The 16,724-nt window shown below is 34.6% G+C and overlaps 1 protein-coding gene across 2 annotated transcripts; it reads right to left on the minus strand.

The window, feature by feature from the left end:
• Positions 1 to 65: 65 nt before the first annotated feature.
• On the minus strand, positions 66 to 14,136 carry sgpl1 (sphingosine-1-phosphate lyase 1). Of its 2 annotated transcripts, XR_010895208.1 has the most exons (15): positions 13,982 to 14,136; positions 10,460 to 10,625; positions 9,282 to 9,349; positions 8,553 to 8,700; positions 8,227 to 8,306; positions 7,137 to 7,265; positions 6,738 to 6,826; positions 6,421 to 6,529; positions 6,222 to 6,320; positions 5,982 to 6,128; positions 5,006 to 5,244; positions 4,686 to 4,832; positions 4,276 to 4,396; positions 1,586 to 1,996; positions 66 to 779 (listed from the first exon to the last, which is right to left on the minus strand). XR_010895208.1 is itself a non-coding variant. In XM_067386292.1 (14 exons), the coding sequence occupies exons 1-14, from the start codon at positions 13,991 to 13,993 to the stop codon at positions 1,832 to 1,834; spliced, it is 1,719 nt and encodes a 572-aa protein (XP_067242393.1). In that variant the 5' UTR covers positions 13,994 to 14,136; the 3' UTR covers positions 66 to 1,831. The 2 variants fall into 2 exon arrangements, 1 of the variants encoding a protein (XP_067242393.1); XM_067386292.1 differs by having other exon boundaries at positions 66 to 1,996.
• Positions 14,137 to 16,724: the final 2,588 nt, after the last annotated feature.

Here is a 16,724-nt window from a genome sequence, read left to right on the forward strand (position 1 = left end):
ATTTGGTGCCCTTGGTGCAATCAGTCATGTTATTCTGTAAATATATTGTGCAACCAGCCTATTCCTATTTTTTTAGGACCATGTTTATTGATTTATATAGGAACAACAAAACATTACAGGACAAAATTGAAATGGATTGCATGATGTGGTAAAGGCCTAGTCCCTGAGGCTGATGTAGCTACTGTTAATCTAATAGCACACACCCTGACGACTGTGAAAGGCATTTAGGTGAATGCTGTTAGTTTTGTGCTTCATACAACCATAACCGTAGAGGTCATGTAATGCTTCAAATATTCAGAACAAGGTGCCTCAGTTTCAGTAGTTACAGTAATTACAGACTATTGCATAATGGCATTAAAATGCTTAGGCAAGAAGGGTAACTTTTTGAAGACAAAAATCCACATCTATGTCTTAGCCTAAGGCATGTTACAGTTCTTGAAACTACACTGTACTACAGTGGTATCATAGAAAAAAAAAAAAAAAAAACTATCCTGCCTACTATTCAAAGCCCCCAAAAAGAGGTTTAAAAAAGTACATGGAAATTACTGAACTGAAAATAAAAACATTGAAATATGAGATATTATATTAGTGATTTAAAATATAAAAAACACACAGTGGTCACAAATGTTATGAGTGCTTATGGGATTACATTGCTGACAAGAACTGGTGTGATGTTTCCATGGTACCATGTCATCACTTCCTCATTTCAGTGACTTCATGCACAAATTAATTTCCCTTCTTGTTGTTCCAGGGCTTAGCTGTCATTCAGTTGAGTTAAGCTGGAACAAAAAAACCAAACAAAAACAACACACAAATATAACTCAAAGGAACACTCATGAATCAGTTGGAAAGAGAGCTGGGTCTTTGACTCTCTGAAACCCGATGAAAGAGAGTACCATAACCTGGAGCATGGCATTGACTGATGATCAAAATGTCCACTTAGGTGACATTTCTCAGGATTTAGACAAAAGGGAAACAATGATTAAGTTTACAATTATTTTAAATAGATTTGAGGTAGATAGGGTGAAATGTGGTCATTAAAAACCCATATGGATGGGAATTTGAACCAGGTAATATTGACTTCAGAACGTGGTCAATGGATTTAAGTTTTGCCCTGATATCAGGTCATTTAAAAACAGTGAGATATTTCTTCTATATTTTTGCGACTGGAATATCAAATGGTTTACTAGATATGGGGGATTTAAAATAAATAAAACTGAACATTTGTAATATATGTTCACCTGAGCAGGCCTACCATCCTAAAAAAAATGGTCTGTTATGTTTTCAAGTTTCTATTGGGAATAATTTAAAAACTAACACTATGGTTTTTCCATGTTGATCATATTATGGATTTTATCCTAATCTGCATTATTTAATTACCAGAAACTGTCTAAACTGTTTGTCAATAACCATCAGATGTTAAATCATTGTTGACAATGTTATTCCCTGGTATCCTGAGGTTTAAGTGTCAGAAAACACTTCCAAAAATAACAGTGGGAGTGTGATCAAATACATGTGGTGCACACAGGTCATAAAAATAAGAAACTGAAGAAATGAAACAAGTAAAACTGCACTCACTGCTCACCAAAATTAGACTGAGATGTCCCAGACCCTTCACAGATTCACACAGAAACTTGTGCAGCTGTCTCCATAGTCTTACAGACAGGATACTGTTGCTCCTCAGTCACAAATCCCAAAATATCAGGTGACTATGGCTTATACATAAAATAGTTAGTTGTAAATAGATGACTGAATGAAGTAAATGAATGATTAGATGATTGCGGTGAGCATCCCTTCAGCCAGCTAAGGGTGGAGACCCTGGAAGTCAATCTCAGTGTACTTTGGAGTTCCCATTCATGTGGTTCTTATGGTTTTTGTGGTGCTTGTTCTGCATCTTGGGCACCTCAGTGCTATACAGGCAGTCCAAAAAGCCCTGTGAGACCTCGGTCACCATTGATCGGTCAGGAATGGACTGGGCCATGCCATAGATCGCTCCCTACGACAAAGGAGGAGAGTTAACAAGTGTAATTTCATTACGGTTTATTAGATTAGATTATACATGTACAAGTAGACTGAAGTGGACTGGAAGTGCAAAGAGAGGATGTTACCCATCTCCTTTAAGGACAATGAACATTTTGCCAGAAAAATGTATATAAAGTATAAATTACTTAAAACGTGTAGTTTGTGTACTTTTGATTGGACAAAAATCAGTTTAAATATCTGTTAAAAGTGAATTTGGTCAACATCTAGGAGTGCAACAGCATATAAATTACTGTTCAGAAGTTTGGGGTCAGTAAGATTTTTATTTATTTTTTTTTTTTGTGAAAGAAATTAACACTTTTATTCAGCAAGGATGCATTAAATTGACCAAAAAAATAAAAAATAAAAATCGAGAAGCACAACTGTTTTCAACATTAATAATAATAAGAAATGTTTCCTGAGCACCAAATCATCATAGTATCACGTGACAATGAAGATGGAAGTAATGGCTGCTGAAAATTCAGCTTTGCCATCACAGAAATAAATTACATTTTAAAATGTATTAAAAGTAGAAAACGGTTACTTTAAATCCTTCTAATATTTCATAATACTACCATTTTGACTATTTTTGCACCCTTGGTATGCAGACTTTCAAAATCTTTTCTTTCAAAATCATTACAAAAATCTTACCGACCACAAACTCAAACAGTATTGTACACTGCGTTCCAAATTATTATGCAACTGACATATCAGTAAGATTTCAGTACAATAAACATTCAGATTTTAGTTTTTCTAAGAAAATGTTTGTTTGTTTATTTATCCATGTCTTTTTAGACAACTGGTATCAATCTCAGACAAAATAATTTGCCAGATCTATGGAAACCCTACTTAGAGGTTGTTCCACATTATTAAGCAAGTCACAGTCCTAATGCAATATGGGGAGGAAGAAAGATCTTTCTGAAGATGAAAAGCATTAAATGGTGCAATGTTGTGCAAAAGGCATGAAAACAACTAATATTGTGTGAAACTGAATGGAGATTATAAAATTATCAAGATTTGTGAGTGATTTAGAGCACAGCAGACTTCGGTCAGATAAAGGCTTATTAATGAAAGTTTCTGTCAAAAAAATTTATTAACAGGGCAACTAAAAAAAAAAAGCCAGTGTTGAGCAGCAAACAGGTGTTTGAAGCTGCTGGTGTCTCTGGAGTCTTGAGAGCCTCACCATGCAGGCTGGCAGTTGTGCGTAAAGATGCATTTTAGACACCATTAACCAAACCTCAAAGAGAAACATTTACAGTGGGTGTAGAAATACATTTTCAAACAGTTTTAATGCCGTGGTGTTTTTTTGCAGCATGGGATAGTGCATAGTGCATTGTACAATAGTACATAGTGTAATAGTACACTATCCTCCTTTTTTTACTATAGCTGAAAATGGCCAGTTATGAACTCCACATATCTTGCAAAAGTCATTTTAATACCCTCCATCTCACTTCCCAATATTCCAGCCCAAATCATCACCCGCCAGCTCCTTGCTGACGTCACAGTCTTGTTGGAACATGGTGGCCATTCACCAACCATCCAGAAATCCATCCATTTAGACCATCCATTGTAGTACAGCATTAGTCAGTGAATAAAACTATTTAAAAATGAGTCTTCATGTATTTCTACACCCACTGTAAATGTTTCTCTTTGAGGTTTGGTTTGGAGGGCTGAAATGCATCTTTACACACAACTGCCAGCCAGCATGGAGAGCTTCTTGAGACTCCAGAGGCACCAGCAGCTTCAAATACCTGTTTGCTGCTCAACACTGGCTTTTTTATAGCTGCCCTTTTAATAAAATTAATTTTTTTGACAGGAACTTTCCTCAATAAGCCTTTATCTGACCGAGTTCTGCTGTGCTCTAAATCACTCACAAATCTTATGATAATTTGATAATCTCCATTCAGTTTCACACAATATTAGTTGTTTTCATGCCTTTGCATGAAGAACTATGACTTGCTTAATAATGTGGAACAACCTCTAAGTAGGGTTTCCATTGACCTGGCAAATTATTTTGTCTGAGATTGATACCAGTTATCTAAAAAGACATGGATAAATAAACAAACAAACATTTTCTTAGAAAAAATAAAATCTGAATGTTTATTGTACAGAAATCTTAGTGATTTGTCTCTTGCATAATAATTTGGATCGCAGTGTAGATCAACTCAAAGTTGTAAGATTGACTTTTTTTCTTTTTCTTTAAGCCAAATATGAGTGAAATAAATTAATGGTATGTCTAATGAAAAGGAAACTCACCATTCCTGTGGTCTTCTCTTTAGGATTCTTCATGATAATGGCTACTTCTCTCTTCACATCACTGACAAACTGCTCAGCTACACCAGGCTTTGTGTGCAGCATTGTGACACAAATATGAATGCTAAAAGGGAACAACAAAAGATCTTTGAACAATGATCTAAGTAACAACTTTTCTGACAAGTACCTAAAATGTAAAGTTAATATGGTGAAATGCATAAATGTATATTTTTGTTTTTACTACATAATTGTTGCATTGATGCCTTTACATAACTATAATACACTGGCAAAACTAATTTTGATGATGTATGTGTTTGTGTATTTTTCATAACCTGACAAACTTTCATTCTGTTTCAGGGGCAGCAGTACATTATTATCACAACTTGACATTGGACACATTTTTTTAACCATACCTAGATGGGAACTGCAGAGTGTTGAGATTCCAGCCTTTTGAAGTCAGTGCATTAGATAAGCGAAAGATATCAAAAACATCGGAACCTAATGCCACCACAGACACCTCTGGATCCCCGAATACAAACAACCCATCTACTTTACGGATTCTGTGGGAAGAGAGTTTATTTAGATGTTGTTTCTGCGCACAGTGTCTTTTCTGGCATTTAAATGTTACTGGCCATGCAAATGCATTTTCCACAGTTGATATACATTCAAAGCAACACCTTGTCTGTGTCTCATTTACAATTATGCGTTATATAACAAATGACATTATACTGACCCTGTTTTGATTTTGCGGGCTGTCTCAATGACTTTCTTGGTGGCCTCAACGTATCCGTTCTCACCCATGTGCATCATAGTAGCCCAACAGGCTGCAATTATGCCTCCAGGCCGAGAGCCAGCCATGGATGGAGACGCGTAAATTCCTCCCTGCCAATCTGGCGCTACGAAGTACTGGTAGTGGCGGTATTTCCTGTCACTGTAGAGCACCACTGAGGAGCCTTTGGGAGCATAACCATACTGTGGGGACACAATGATTTAAATAAATAAAGTAAATAAAGTTTTACTGTAATTTTCATTTATTCTGTTTTCATTTGGACAGAATACAATAAAAATATTAGTTGAGAGATTTTTCCTTTCTGTTTTTAAACTCCACAATAAATGTTGAGAGTAGTTCAATTGCATAATTGTTTTACTCATTAAAATAACAATAAAATGTACCATTTTTTTTTTTTAAATTACGCTACCAAATCAAAAGTTAGGGCTTGGTAAGACTTTAATGATTTTGAAATAAAACTCTCATATGCTTACAAAGGCTGCATTTATTTGATCAAAGATACAGTAGAAACAGTAGTACTGTAAAATATTATTACAATTTTAAATAACGGTTTTCTATTTCAATATGTATGCAATTTATTCCTGTGATGACAAAGATGAATTTTCAGCATCATTACTCCAGTCTTCAGTGTCACATGATCCTTCAGAAATTATTCTAATATGCTGATTTGGTGCTCATAAAACATTTCTTATCACTATCAATGTTGAAAACAGTTGTGCTGCTTAATATTTTTGTGGAAATTTTTTTAAAGATTCTATGTTGATTAGGGAGTTCAAAACATTATATGCCATTTTTGATCAATTTAATGCATCCTTGCTGAATTAAAGTATTAATTTCTTTAAAAAAATCTTACCGACCACAAACTTTTGAATGGTAGTGTATTTTTATTTATTACTTTCTCTCACTATCAAGTTCTCACCTTATGTGTATCAGCCGAGATACTGGTCACGCCTTTGACCCGGAAATCAAAAGGATCAAGTTTAAAACCTGCTTTTTCCATAAAAACTATCAGGAACCCACCCAAGCATGCATCCACATGGAATGGGATGTTATATTTTATGGCAAGCTAAAACAAGAAAAAAAAGAAGTAGTAGTTACATAATATATTTCAGATACAAAAGCACTGGATGACATGTCCATTGTAATAAGCCATTATTACCTTCGCCACATCTACTACAGGGTCTATAATTCCATGAGGGAACTGAGGAGCTGAACACACCAGCATTGCTGTGTTTCTAGAGATGGCCCTCCTCATGGCCTATGGTCAAAAAAGTAGTCATTAAAATTAGATGGACATCAATATTCACAAAAACATTAGAAATGTACTGGATTACTTTGAACAAACCAAACAGCAGTACCTTCACATCAACTTTCATGGTCTTCTTATCCAGAGGTATGTGAATGAGCTTCATCCCAAAGTAATGTGCAGCTTTGTCGAAGGCTGCATGGACGCTAACTGGAGCAATGCTACAGCATAGACAAAAACAATAAAAATCGCTTTAATAAAATTTGTTTGAATAAAATAACTGCCTTTAAAGGTGCACTAATTACAAACAGTAAAAAGAAAAATAAACTGTTTACGGTGTTGATTGACAACCAGTGGTGACCAAAGCAAAAAGAGAGTATTATGACTGCAAAGGCTGTATATTTTGTCTAGACCAAAACATGTACATACATCTCTGGGTGTTTGATGCCACGTTCATGAGCCATGTCTCTGTATGCCTTGCATGCCATCAGGATGCTTTCTGTTCCACCTGAAGTAACCTTTCATGACAGGAAGACAAAACAAATAATTTCAGTGAAGAGTCTTGTAATGAAAAATGCTGGACTGACAACCTTATTCTGCTGCTGTGTGAATGTAGACCCTCATAGCATTCCACAGTTTTGGTGAAGGAGACATTTACCACATTTAGCTATTTTCTTACATGCAAACAACTGTATATTAATATGTAAGCAAACCCTTTTTACAAATTAGTTTAGTGAGTGAGCAAAGGAAAATTGACTTCAATTATGGGTTCTTAAAACTTTATACAACCACATTATTCCAACAGGGAAGATAGTGAGAAGAACTCACTGTGCCACAGGAGTCTGGCCCTCCATTAAATAGAGCACACGCCATCCGTACCACTTCTGCCTCCATCTTCCTAACCCCAGGGAACAGGTCTGGGTGGAGGGGGTTAGACCAGGCAAAATCACCATACACCTGCAAATCAGAGGAACATAAAACAAAATCCAGGATTTATTTCTTGTTTCACAAAGCCTTTGCTGGATTCAGAAGTAAAGTGAACATCTAAACCAGTGTTTCCCAACCTTGTTTGTCATATTTAATCACTACAACCCCATCAAGGAGCACTTCATTGACACCAAACCAAAAATGTCCCTTTAGCTCTTACACTGCTGTTTGGGGTCAGTAACATTAAATTATTTAAAAGTTACAAATAAATGCTGTTCTTTTGAACTTTCTATTTGTCAAAGAATCTTGAAAAGAAAATCATGGTTTCCACACAATATTAAGAAGCACAACAGTTTTGAGCATTGATAATGATCCAAAGCACGAAAATCAGGATACTAGAATGATTTATGAAGGATCATGTGACATCTGAAGACTGGATCAATGTCTGCTGAAAATTCAGCTTTACCATCACAGAAATAAATTACATTTTAAACTATTTTCAAATAGAAAACCATTATTTTAAATTGTAATAATATTTCACAATATTGTGTTTTTTACTGTATTTTTGGTGAGCATAAGAGACCTCTTTCAAAAACAATTTTTAAAAAAATCTTACCGACCCCAAACTTTTAAACGGTAATGTATATTAAATTATATTAGATAATTATACTGGATACAATTTATCACATTTAATAATTACATTATTATTTGTAATAATTAATATTATAATAATAATAATAATAATAATAATATTATTATTATTATTATTATTATTATCAAAGTCACTAAAAGCAAAATCAATACTTTGGATGAAACCGACACATCAGATAGCACAAATATTCTGCATGTGATCCACACAAATCTGTAAAATCATTTTTACTTATTTATTTTGTCCAGTTCTGCAGGTTAACAAAGCAAAATCAAAATTACCCCTGGAACATATACCCCTTGTTGGGAATTATTGATCTAAATAATTTAAAGGCCATTATACCTTCACCAGGAGATCTGTGAGTTTCTCATCCCCCCAGTAGACTGCACCTGACACTTTGCCTTTCGCCCAGTCTACCTCGCCTGAAATCATAAATATGAAAAAAGATTGATGACAGAACAACAGTGGGACACTGACTTCTAAACCAGTGGCATTATTCCCTAGTAAATAAACTTGCTTGCAAAGAAACTGCACCCACCCTACTATAGGGCAAATTCAGTCTGAGAACATCTGGCTGACACTTAAAGAATTTCTGATTTATCTTTAAAGCCTTTGGGCTCTCTATCATTATAACAGATGAGAGTTGGGACAAGCTGAAGGTGACTCACTCAGTGTCTCATACTCCCTGATCTTGTCAAGGAGCTGTTTTTGGGTGAGGCCTTGTGCCGGCAGGAGTTTGGTGTAGCTCATGCCTTCCTTCAGTGTGCACAGACTCACTGACATATCATCCAATGCTTTGTTGAGCTGATTCTGAATCTGATGAGGAAAAAAAAAAAAGTGTTAAACAAACCTCTGAATATTAAATTAAACCCAGAAATATAGGGGACAGAGGAATTAAGGGGAAAATAAACAATTAACTGCTGTATTTTTCATATTATGTAACTTCCTCCACTAATTGCATGTAGAAAAGGAGATCTATTAATGAATTACGATCTATTAATTACTGATGCAGTGGTTCTCAAGTAAGCAGAGGGCCGGGGCCCACTAGAGGGCTTCAGCTAACTTCTAAAAGAGCTGCAGGATGACTTCAATTATTTTAAAATATCTTCAACAAAACAAATCAAGGTGTAAACAGAGTATTTTACATAAATGTATTTTGTAATGTTAGGCTGGTTAGTTGCGATAAATATCGAACAAAAGAGTCAAGAACAGATTGCAATCTATTCAGATTAATGACCCAAGGTAAACCCTGGTATAATCACAAGATCATATTATGAAAGTGTGATAAAAGCTTTATTTCCACTTCAGCATGGAAATGGTGACTTAATCATCAATCAGTGAGTCAGAAAGAGAAGTCTGAAGGAAGAAAGGGAACTATAAAACCACTAGATGCTTACTGTTGCTCCGACAAATGGGATTTTTCTGATGATTTTAAAGAATTGTTTCTTTGCTCTTGACGTCAGGCCTAGAAAACATGAACAATGAGCAAATTGTGGTGAAGATGTTACATGAAATGACTACACAGTGAGGCATTTTTTCCAAATCGGAGTTGCTTTCCAAAATTCAAGCCTGTGAATGCTTGAGATTTCCAAACAATATCTTATTTTCAACAGTAATGTAGGACATCTAAAGTTTGGCATGGAAAATTAAACAAATGAGAGACCTTGGTGTAAATATTTAGTTTTTCTTCCTAAACTCATGTGAAACCATTGTTTCTGGATGGTGACTCAACCATAACACGCCACAGTGAATTAAAAAAACAAAGAAATGGTGTCTAGGTCAACAGTAGCGTATAAAGCTTAAAAGTGCCACAGATTTTGTTATTGTTCAAGTGGCCTTGACATTTAGCAACTTTGTTTTAAGACTTCCTGACTGATGAATAGCAAAAAGGGACATGTTTATTTACTTTCAATTAGCTTGTAACATAATGATGTTTCAGATTGTTTCACAGTAACAAAGAACACAGTAGCCTATGACTGTGAAAAGACTTGATAAATCAACTATTATATGCACTGACTATTATTAACCATTTTTGAAAAATATTTGAAAAATAAAAACAAAAATAATTCATTGCATTTCATTGTTTTTTTCTTCTTTATTGACTCATAGAACGTTACCATAAAGATCATGTATACACTGCCATTTCAAAAGTTTGAGGTCAGTAAAATTGTGTTATAAAAAAAAAACAAAAAAAAACGTAAACTTAACTGAAACTTATTCAGCAGGAATGCATAAATTGATCAAAAGTGACAGTGAAGATTTATAATGCAACAAAAGACTTCCATTTCAAATAAATGCTGTTCTTTTAAACTTTCTATTCAAGAATTCTGAAAAAATAAATAAATACAGGAATAAATTACATTTTAAAATATATTACAAAAGAAAAGTTATTTTAAATTGTAATAATATTTCACAATATCACCATTTTATTTTTGATCAAATAAATGCAGCCTTGTTGAGCATAAGACACTTCTTTCAAAAACATTTTGAATTTGAATAGTGTAAACCTGACAGCATATTTAATATGCCTGATGCATTCAGATGTTCATAGACATGAATGATAAATAAAACTTACTGTCTTGTTGAAAAAGGAAGCCCTTTAGCCACACGGCACCGAGTGTGGACAGCAAAGTGGCTGCAATGATCTGCCATGGCTCTAGACCAGCACATTGAGAATTCACAAAGCGCCGAGCCTCCTCTATGTACAGCAGCACCATCTCCTTATACACCTCCAAGGCACTCTGCATGAGAAAAGAAGACATGTTATAGTCAATCAAGGCAACGAGACTAGAAATTAACCTAATCTGATTTCAGTAAACAGCTGGAAAATTACAAAGCTTAAGCAGATGTGAATCATGAACTCAATACAGAGACCAATAATTGCCTACTTACAGCAATTACAAGCCTCAGCCACATAAAAACAATCAATAAACATTGATAGAGGACTCAATAAACCACCTACTTGCTAAATTCTTAAAAAGGTTAGATACTAGTTGAAAAAGTACAAACATGCTGGCTATCAGTTCCCAGATTAGCATTATAACAGCAAGTAGCACATTAAAAACAAAACAAAACTATTAAAAATATACTTAAATACTTACTATAGAGGATTGAGTCATACTTAATTGTCTCAACTTAACTGGGAGCTTGGCTTCACTAATGACACAATCAAACTGTGGCAGGAGAATGTCAAACTTCAGCCACAAGAATCATAGAAAGCTTAGTAGATAACTACTTTCACAGATATTGTTCCTACTGACCACACCTTCATTATGAGAAACTGGCCACACAAAACCCAAAGCATAGACTTAAAATGGGCTTCTAAGGATATGGGAGCAATAAAACATTCCCTTAAAAAAGAAAAAAAAAAAAAAAAAAGAAAAAGAAAAATACTAGTTCAAGTTTATATTTATAAATGGCTAGTTTATGTCATTTAAAAAGCAGTAAAAATCATATCTGGTGGGCGCATTTCACAATCACTATTTTTTTACAGCACAATGTGGTCTTGCTTGATAACAGCACAGATTGTGTATCAATAGCATCTCCATAACACCACGCAGGAAACCTGGAGGTCAAATGAACAAAGTCTTATCCAACCATATTCATGAGCATGTCAACTCCAAGTAATGAGAATCTCACTTCTTCAAAAGCCCGACTAAAAGCTATAATTTGCATTTTGAGCACACAAAGAGCACTAGTTATATTAAAACCATATATCATCTTGAATGTAGCACAAATGACACCTAATTAGACTATATTTAACAAATTAAAAAGTATTCATTTTCAATCATTTTCAAGGAGATAATGAATAAATCAGAGAGGAGCTGAACAACACCCCCTGAATGGAGTTCCAAGTCCACAACAAGCTTTCCGACAGGTTTAGCAGGGTTTGCAAAGTAGAGAGGATTCAGAGGAGCAGGTAAACAGGTCATGTGAGTGAACAACTGAAACTTTGACCAGGACTGAGGTGCATCACACATTCAGGATCCAAATCCCTATCAGTATTACTGTAGGTGAAGGTGATTTTACCAACATGTTCCTGGATTAATATCTTTGTTGATCCTGGAACATCATCCCAATTAACTATTCAGATTTAAAGGACAAGTTTACAGTTTATGTCAAGTTTAGGCTTACAACCAGAAAAAGTGCTTATGGGTAGGGTTAGGTTTAGGTGTAGGGAGAGGGGTTAGAACTAAATTTTTTGTTGCAGGATCAATGAAATATGTTGATTCAGGAACATGTCTTACTTGGCAAAATGACAGTGACCATCAGTCTTATGTAACAAGACCTACAGACAGTTTCTCCGTGTCTAATGTGCCATAAAATGCTGAGATTATGTTATCTTGTAAAATGGGCAAAAGGCAAAACCAGCAGAAACACATTGCAAAAGAGATGAAGAGATGTACACGTCTGCTATGTTATACAACACATCTCCTGAACATGACAGATAACACAATTGTGGTAAAAGAACATGTCTGGAGCACTTGGATATGTTTAGTTCAAACCAATATGTTTATAGAAAATTCGCTGTAGCCCCTAACCGCTTGCTTTCAACATTGTATACAACAGACAATCACACCCTCTTCGTCAAGCTTTGATTGTTTGTCCGCTGTTGAGTCAAAGAGCTTTTTTCCAACATCTTAAAGAGGATCAAAAAGAAAGTGCTATGGCAGCTTAGCCCATCTTTCATAGCACTCAATACAATATATCTATAATAAAGTGTTTAGTAAATACAAGTTGGGCCTACATGAAAAAAAGGGTTTCATTTGAATAATTTATTAAAATGGCTAAAGATAAATATACAATTGCTTTTAATTTTGTAATCACCCATATACACTCTACCATTCAAATGTTTGGGGTCATTCTTTTAAAAAGAAATTAAGACCGCAATGATGCTTTACATTGATCAAAAGTGACAATAAAGACATTTATAAGGGTACAAAAGATTTATGTCAAATAAATGTAGTTCTTTTGAACTTTCTATTGATCAAAGAATGCTGAAAAAAAGTGTCTTTTACAGTTTCCATAAAAAACATTAAGCAAAACAACCATTTTCAACATTGATAATAATAAGAAATGTCTCTTGAGAGGAAAATCAGCATATTAGAATGATTTCTGGAGGATCATGTGACACTGAAGATTCGAGTAACGATGCTGAAAATTCAGAAAATTCATTGCCATTCATGCATAATATCCATTTTTTTTTAACTATTGCTCATTGCATAGTAGTAATATATATATATATATAATATATATATATAAAAAACAATGAAAGTGAAGGTTAAGTCGGTGCCTGAGGCTGTCATTCTTCCAAATTTCTCCTTTTTTGTTCCACAGAAGAAATAATGTCCTACAGGTTTGTAATGACATAAGGCTGACAATATGACGACATAATTTTATTTGTATGTTCATTCACAAACATTAAATCACTCAGAGAATCGCATGAGCATCAGATTAACCAAAAACAGATGCTGCTGGACTGCAGTCAAAACAGATCTGCTCCCATTGTACACAGTCTTGTTAAGAATAGCTCTTCCTCTGGGTTCAAGCCTTGTCACAGGAAGGCTTCTGATGAACACATACACAATGAAACACAAAATTTCCCTCTCTGCACCTGGTTGTTGCACACAGACAAGTGGTTATTACAGAGAACTACATGAAGGAGAAACTGTTTTATAACAGCTCTCAGCTATATCACTTCAAACTGAGTATGATGCGTTTCTTTTACACACTACAGAAGACATAGGCTACAGAATATTTGATATACGACATGATAATAAACATTACGACATTTGTCCCCAGGCTCTCTAAAAAAACACTTCAGATAGATAATAATCTTTCTACATGATAAAAATCACCTAATTGCCCAGCAGTGAACGTGAAAACATGTTATATCAGATGAAAGAGTCACCTTTAAATCTGATACATTGAAACAGTGTCGACTAGCAAAACAAAGTAACAAAATACGATGGACCAAAACATCCTTATTTTCTATAGTCGAAGCTTTCATTGTGACATAACCATAACATGTTTGGATAGGTGGAACATACTATTTTTAAAGCACAGCTGATTTCAAATTGACATTATGCCCACTCACCCTGTAGTCCATTTTGTTTGCCAAGGTTACACCCTGTCTGAAAAAGTCGCTTCTTCAACTACTCTGGGAGAAACGGGGAAGACAGCCTGAAAGATCTTTGTTTGGCTTGTTTTGAGAGCCAATGCCCCGTTGCATGACACAATCAGAGGCGCAAGCTTATATCAGGAAGTGCCGTGTGAGTAAAAGGGGACGCGATTTGCTTTCAGGCGTGACTCCGCATTCGCCGATCTTCATATACTGCAAGCGTCCTTCATCACAGTGATTAGTCCAGCACACATGCTGTGAAAGTCACTACGTACTGCCGATTCGCAGATTCGACACGGTTTACATGATATTTTCCTGGGAGGTCTGTGTGTAGAGTATCTTTTAATAGTCTGCGAAATTATTATTTTTTTTAAATATAGGCTACTGTATTATTATATTTTATTTTTATATATTATTTTGTACGTATTTAGCCTATTACTGTTGTTTCATATTTAATTATTTATGCCATGTTTTATTTTCAAAATGATTAAATTTCAATCATCATTAGAAAGCAACACATTTAAAGGATAGTTCACCCAAAAATAAAAAATTCTGTCATCATTTACTCACCCTCAAGATGTTCCAAACCTGTATGAATTTCTTTCTTCTGCTGAACACGAAAGAAGATATTCTGAAAATTTTTGGTAACCAAACAGTTGATGGACCCCATTGACTTCTTTAGTATTTTTTATTTTTTTTCCCATGCTATGGAAGTCAGTAGGGTCCATCAACTGTTTGGTTATCCATATTTTTCAAAATATCTTCTTTTGTGTTCAGCAAAAGAAAGAAGTTTATGCAGGTTTGGCACAACTTGAGGGTGAGTAAATGATGAAGAAATTTTCATTTTTGGGTGAACAATCCCTTTAAGTTTTTTTTTTAATCTGGTAAACGAAGGAACAGCATAGAAATCTTGATTTATATTCAATGCACTGAAAATTTCATCATATGTTATTTACAATAAATAATCTACTACTACTAAACTGGGCTGCATTGGTATTTTCTAGGATAACTTTTGTGCTGGTTTTAAGTGATAGGCTACAGTAAGGTTTCATGCACAAGCAGTGCTTTGAATGGTCACTTGATGGCGCTATTGATGTTCTTAAAGGACAGTCTGGGGATTTTGGTATAATGTTTCTACCTTGTTCATTTTTTAGTAAACAACTGTTTTTATAGGACGTTCATATCAAATCATAGTTTGTGAATATACGGAAGAGAGTGACAGATTTCATCGACTAAAAGCACTTTTAAAACTATGCTGGCCTAACGATTTTATGTAAATGCTTATTTGTGTGTCTGTGATTGCATGTTTGTTTACCTCTTTAGACAAAGGTACATTTAGGCCTACATTCATAAATTCATGTAGGCCTATTTAGAAGACGCTTTTATCCAACGTGACCTACAAGAGAGGAACAAACCAATTCAAGGGACCGACAATATTCTAGAAGCTAGAGAAAATGATAAATGAGGGGTTTTTGTTGTTGTTGTTTGCATTAGTTTAATGGTGTGAGGTGATTAAAGGGATAATTCACCCAAAAATTACAATTCTGCATCATTTACTCGCCCTCAAGTTGTTCCAAACCTGTATAAATTTCTTTCGTCTGTTGGACACAAAAGAAGATATTTTGAAGAATGTCAGTTCTTCAACCAAACAGTTGATGCGCTCCATTGACTTCACTCCATACTATGGAATTCAATGGGGTCCATCAACTGTTTGGCTACCCATATTCTTCAAAATATTTTCATTTGTGTTCCGAAGATAAACGAAAGTTTTGTTGATTTGGAACGACATGAGGGTGAGTAAATGATAAAAGACATTTTTGGGTGAACTATCCCTTTAAGTTCTTGTGGTAAGTAAAAATACGACCAAATAAAACGTCTCATTACTTTTTCAACCATAGCATTTTTTTTTTTTTTTTTTTCAAATCGATTTTATTTTTATTTAATTTTTTATTGAACAATATCAATTTACAAAATCAAGTGAATAGACGGAATTTAATTTAAATTACTTAGTAAAAGTGGTCAAATAAAATATGATTTTTTATTCTGTGGGGCTTAAAATATTGGTAACCAAGCAATTACACAAGCGTGTACATAAAAGTGCCCAAAACACATTTAAAGATTAAAAAAACATATTTTGGTCAAGGTGTGTGAGTTTATACTGGACTATATAATCCATACATCCATACATGTAATAATAGTCTACAATACAGGACAAATCTTGGAAATTGTAATGTTCATAGCTATGTTTATCGAAATGATTTACAACTCTTACTATTTATTAATTTACTTTTTTTTTTATTTAATTTTATTTTTTTTATACATATATATAATTTTAGTCTATTTTCATCATTCCAATGGAAAATGTCTTTCCCCCCAAAGCTTGGCAAGTTACAGCAACAGTAAGATAAATTCGATTCAAGTCTGTGCTGAATGTGGGCACTGTTTGGAGAAAAGCTGCAGTTGAACCCACGCATTCACAGCAGCACCAAAGCTTAATTATTGAGGGTGACCCCCGATTGCTCAAACCAAATAGAGTTGTAGCAAGAAGCTCTTGGCTATTCAATTATAATTGGTGTATTCGGTCATAACAAGCATATGCGTTTTAGCACAATGGGTGGACTCTAAAAGGAAGCTCAAAAGCACATTAAAACTGCATTACTTCTTCCAAGAAGTGTACTCAAGATCTTTCTGGTCTCGATGCGCACACCGTTCCAAAAGC

This window comes from Chanodichthys erythropterus, chromosome 5 (assembly GCF_024489055.1).
Source record: "Chanodichthys erythropterus isolate Z2021 chromosome 5, ASM2448905v1, whole genome shotgun sequence".
Lineage (NCBI taxonomy): Eukaryota > Metazoa > Chordata > Actinopteri > Cypriniformes > Xenocyprididae > Chanodichthys > Chanodichthys erythropterus.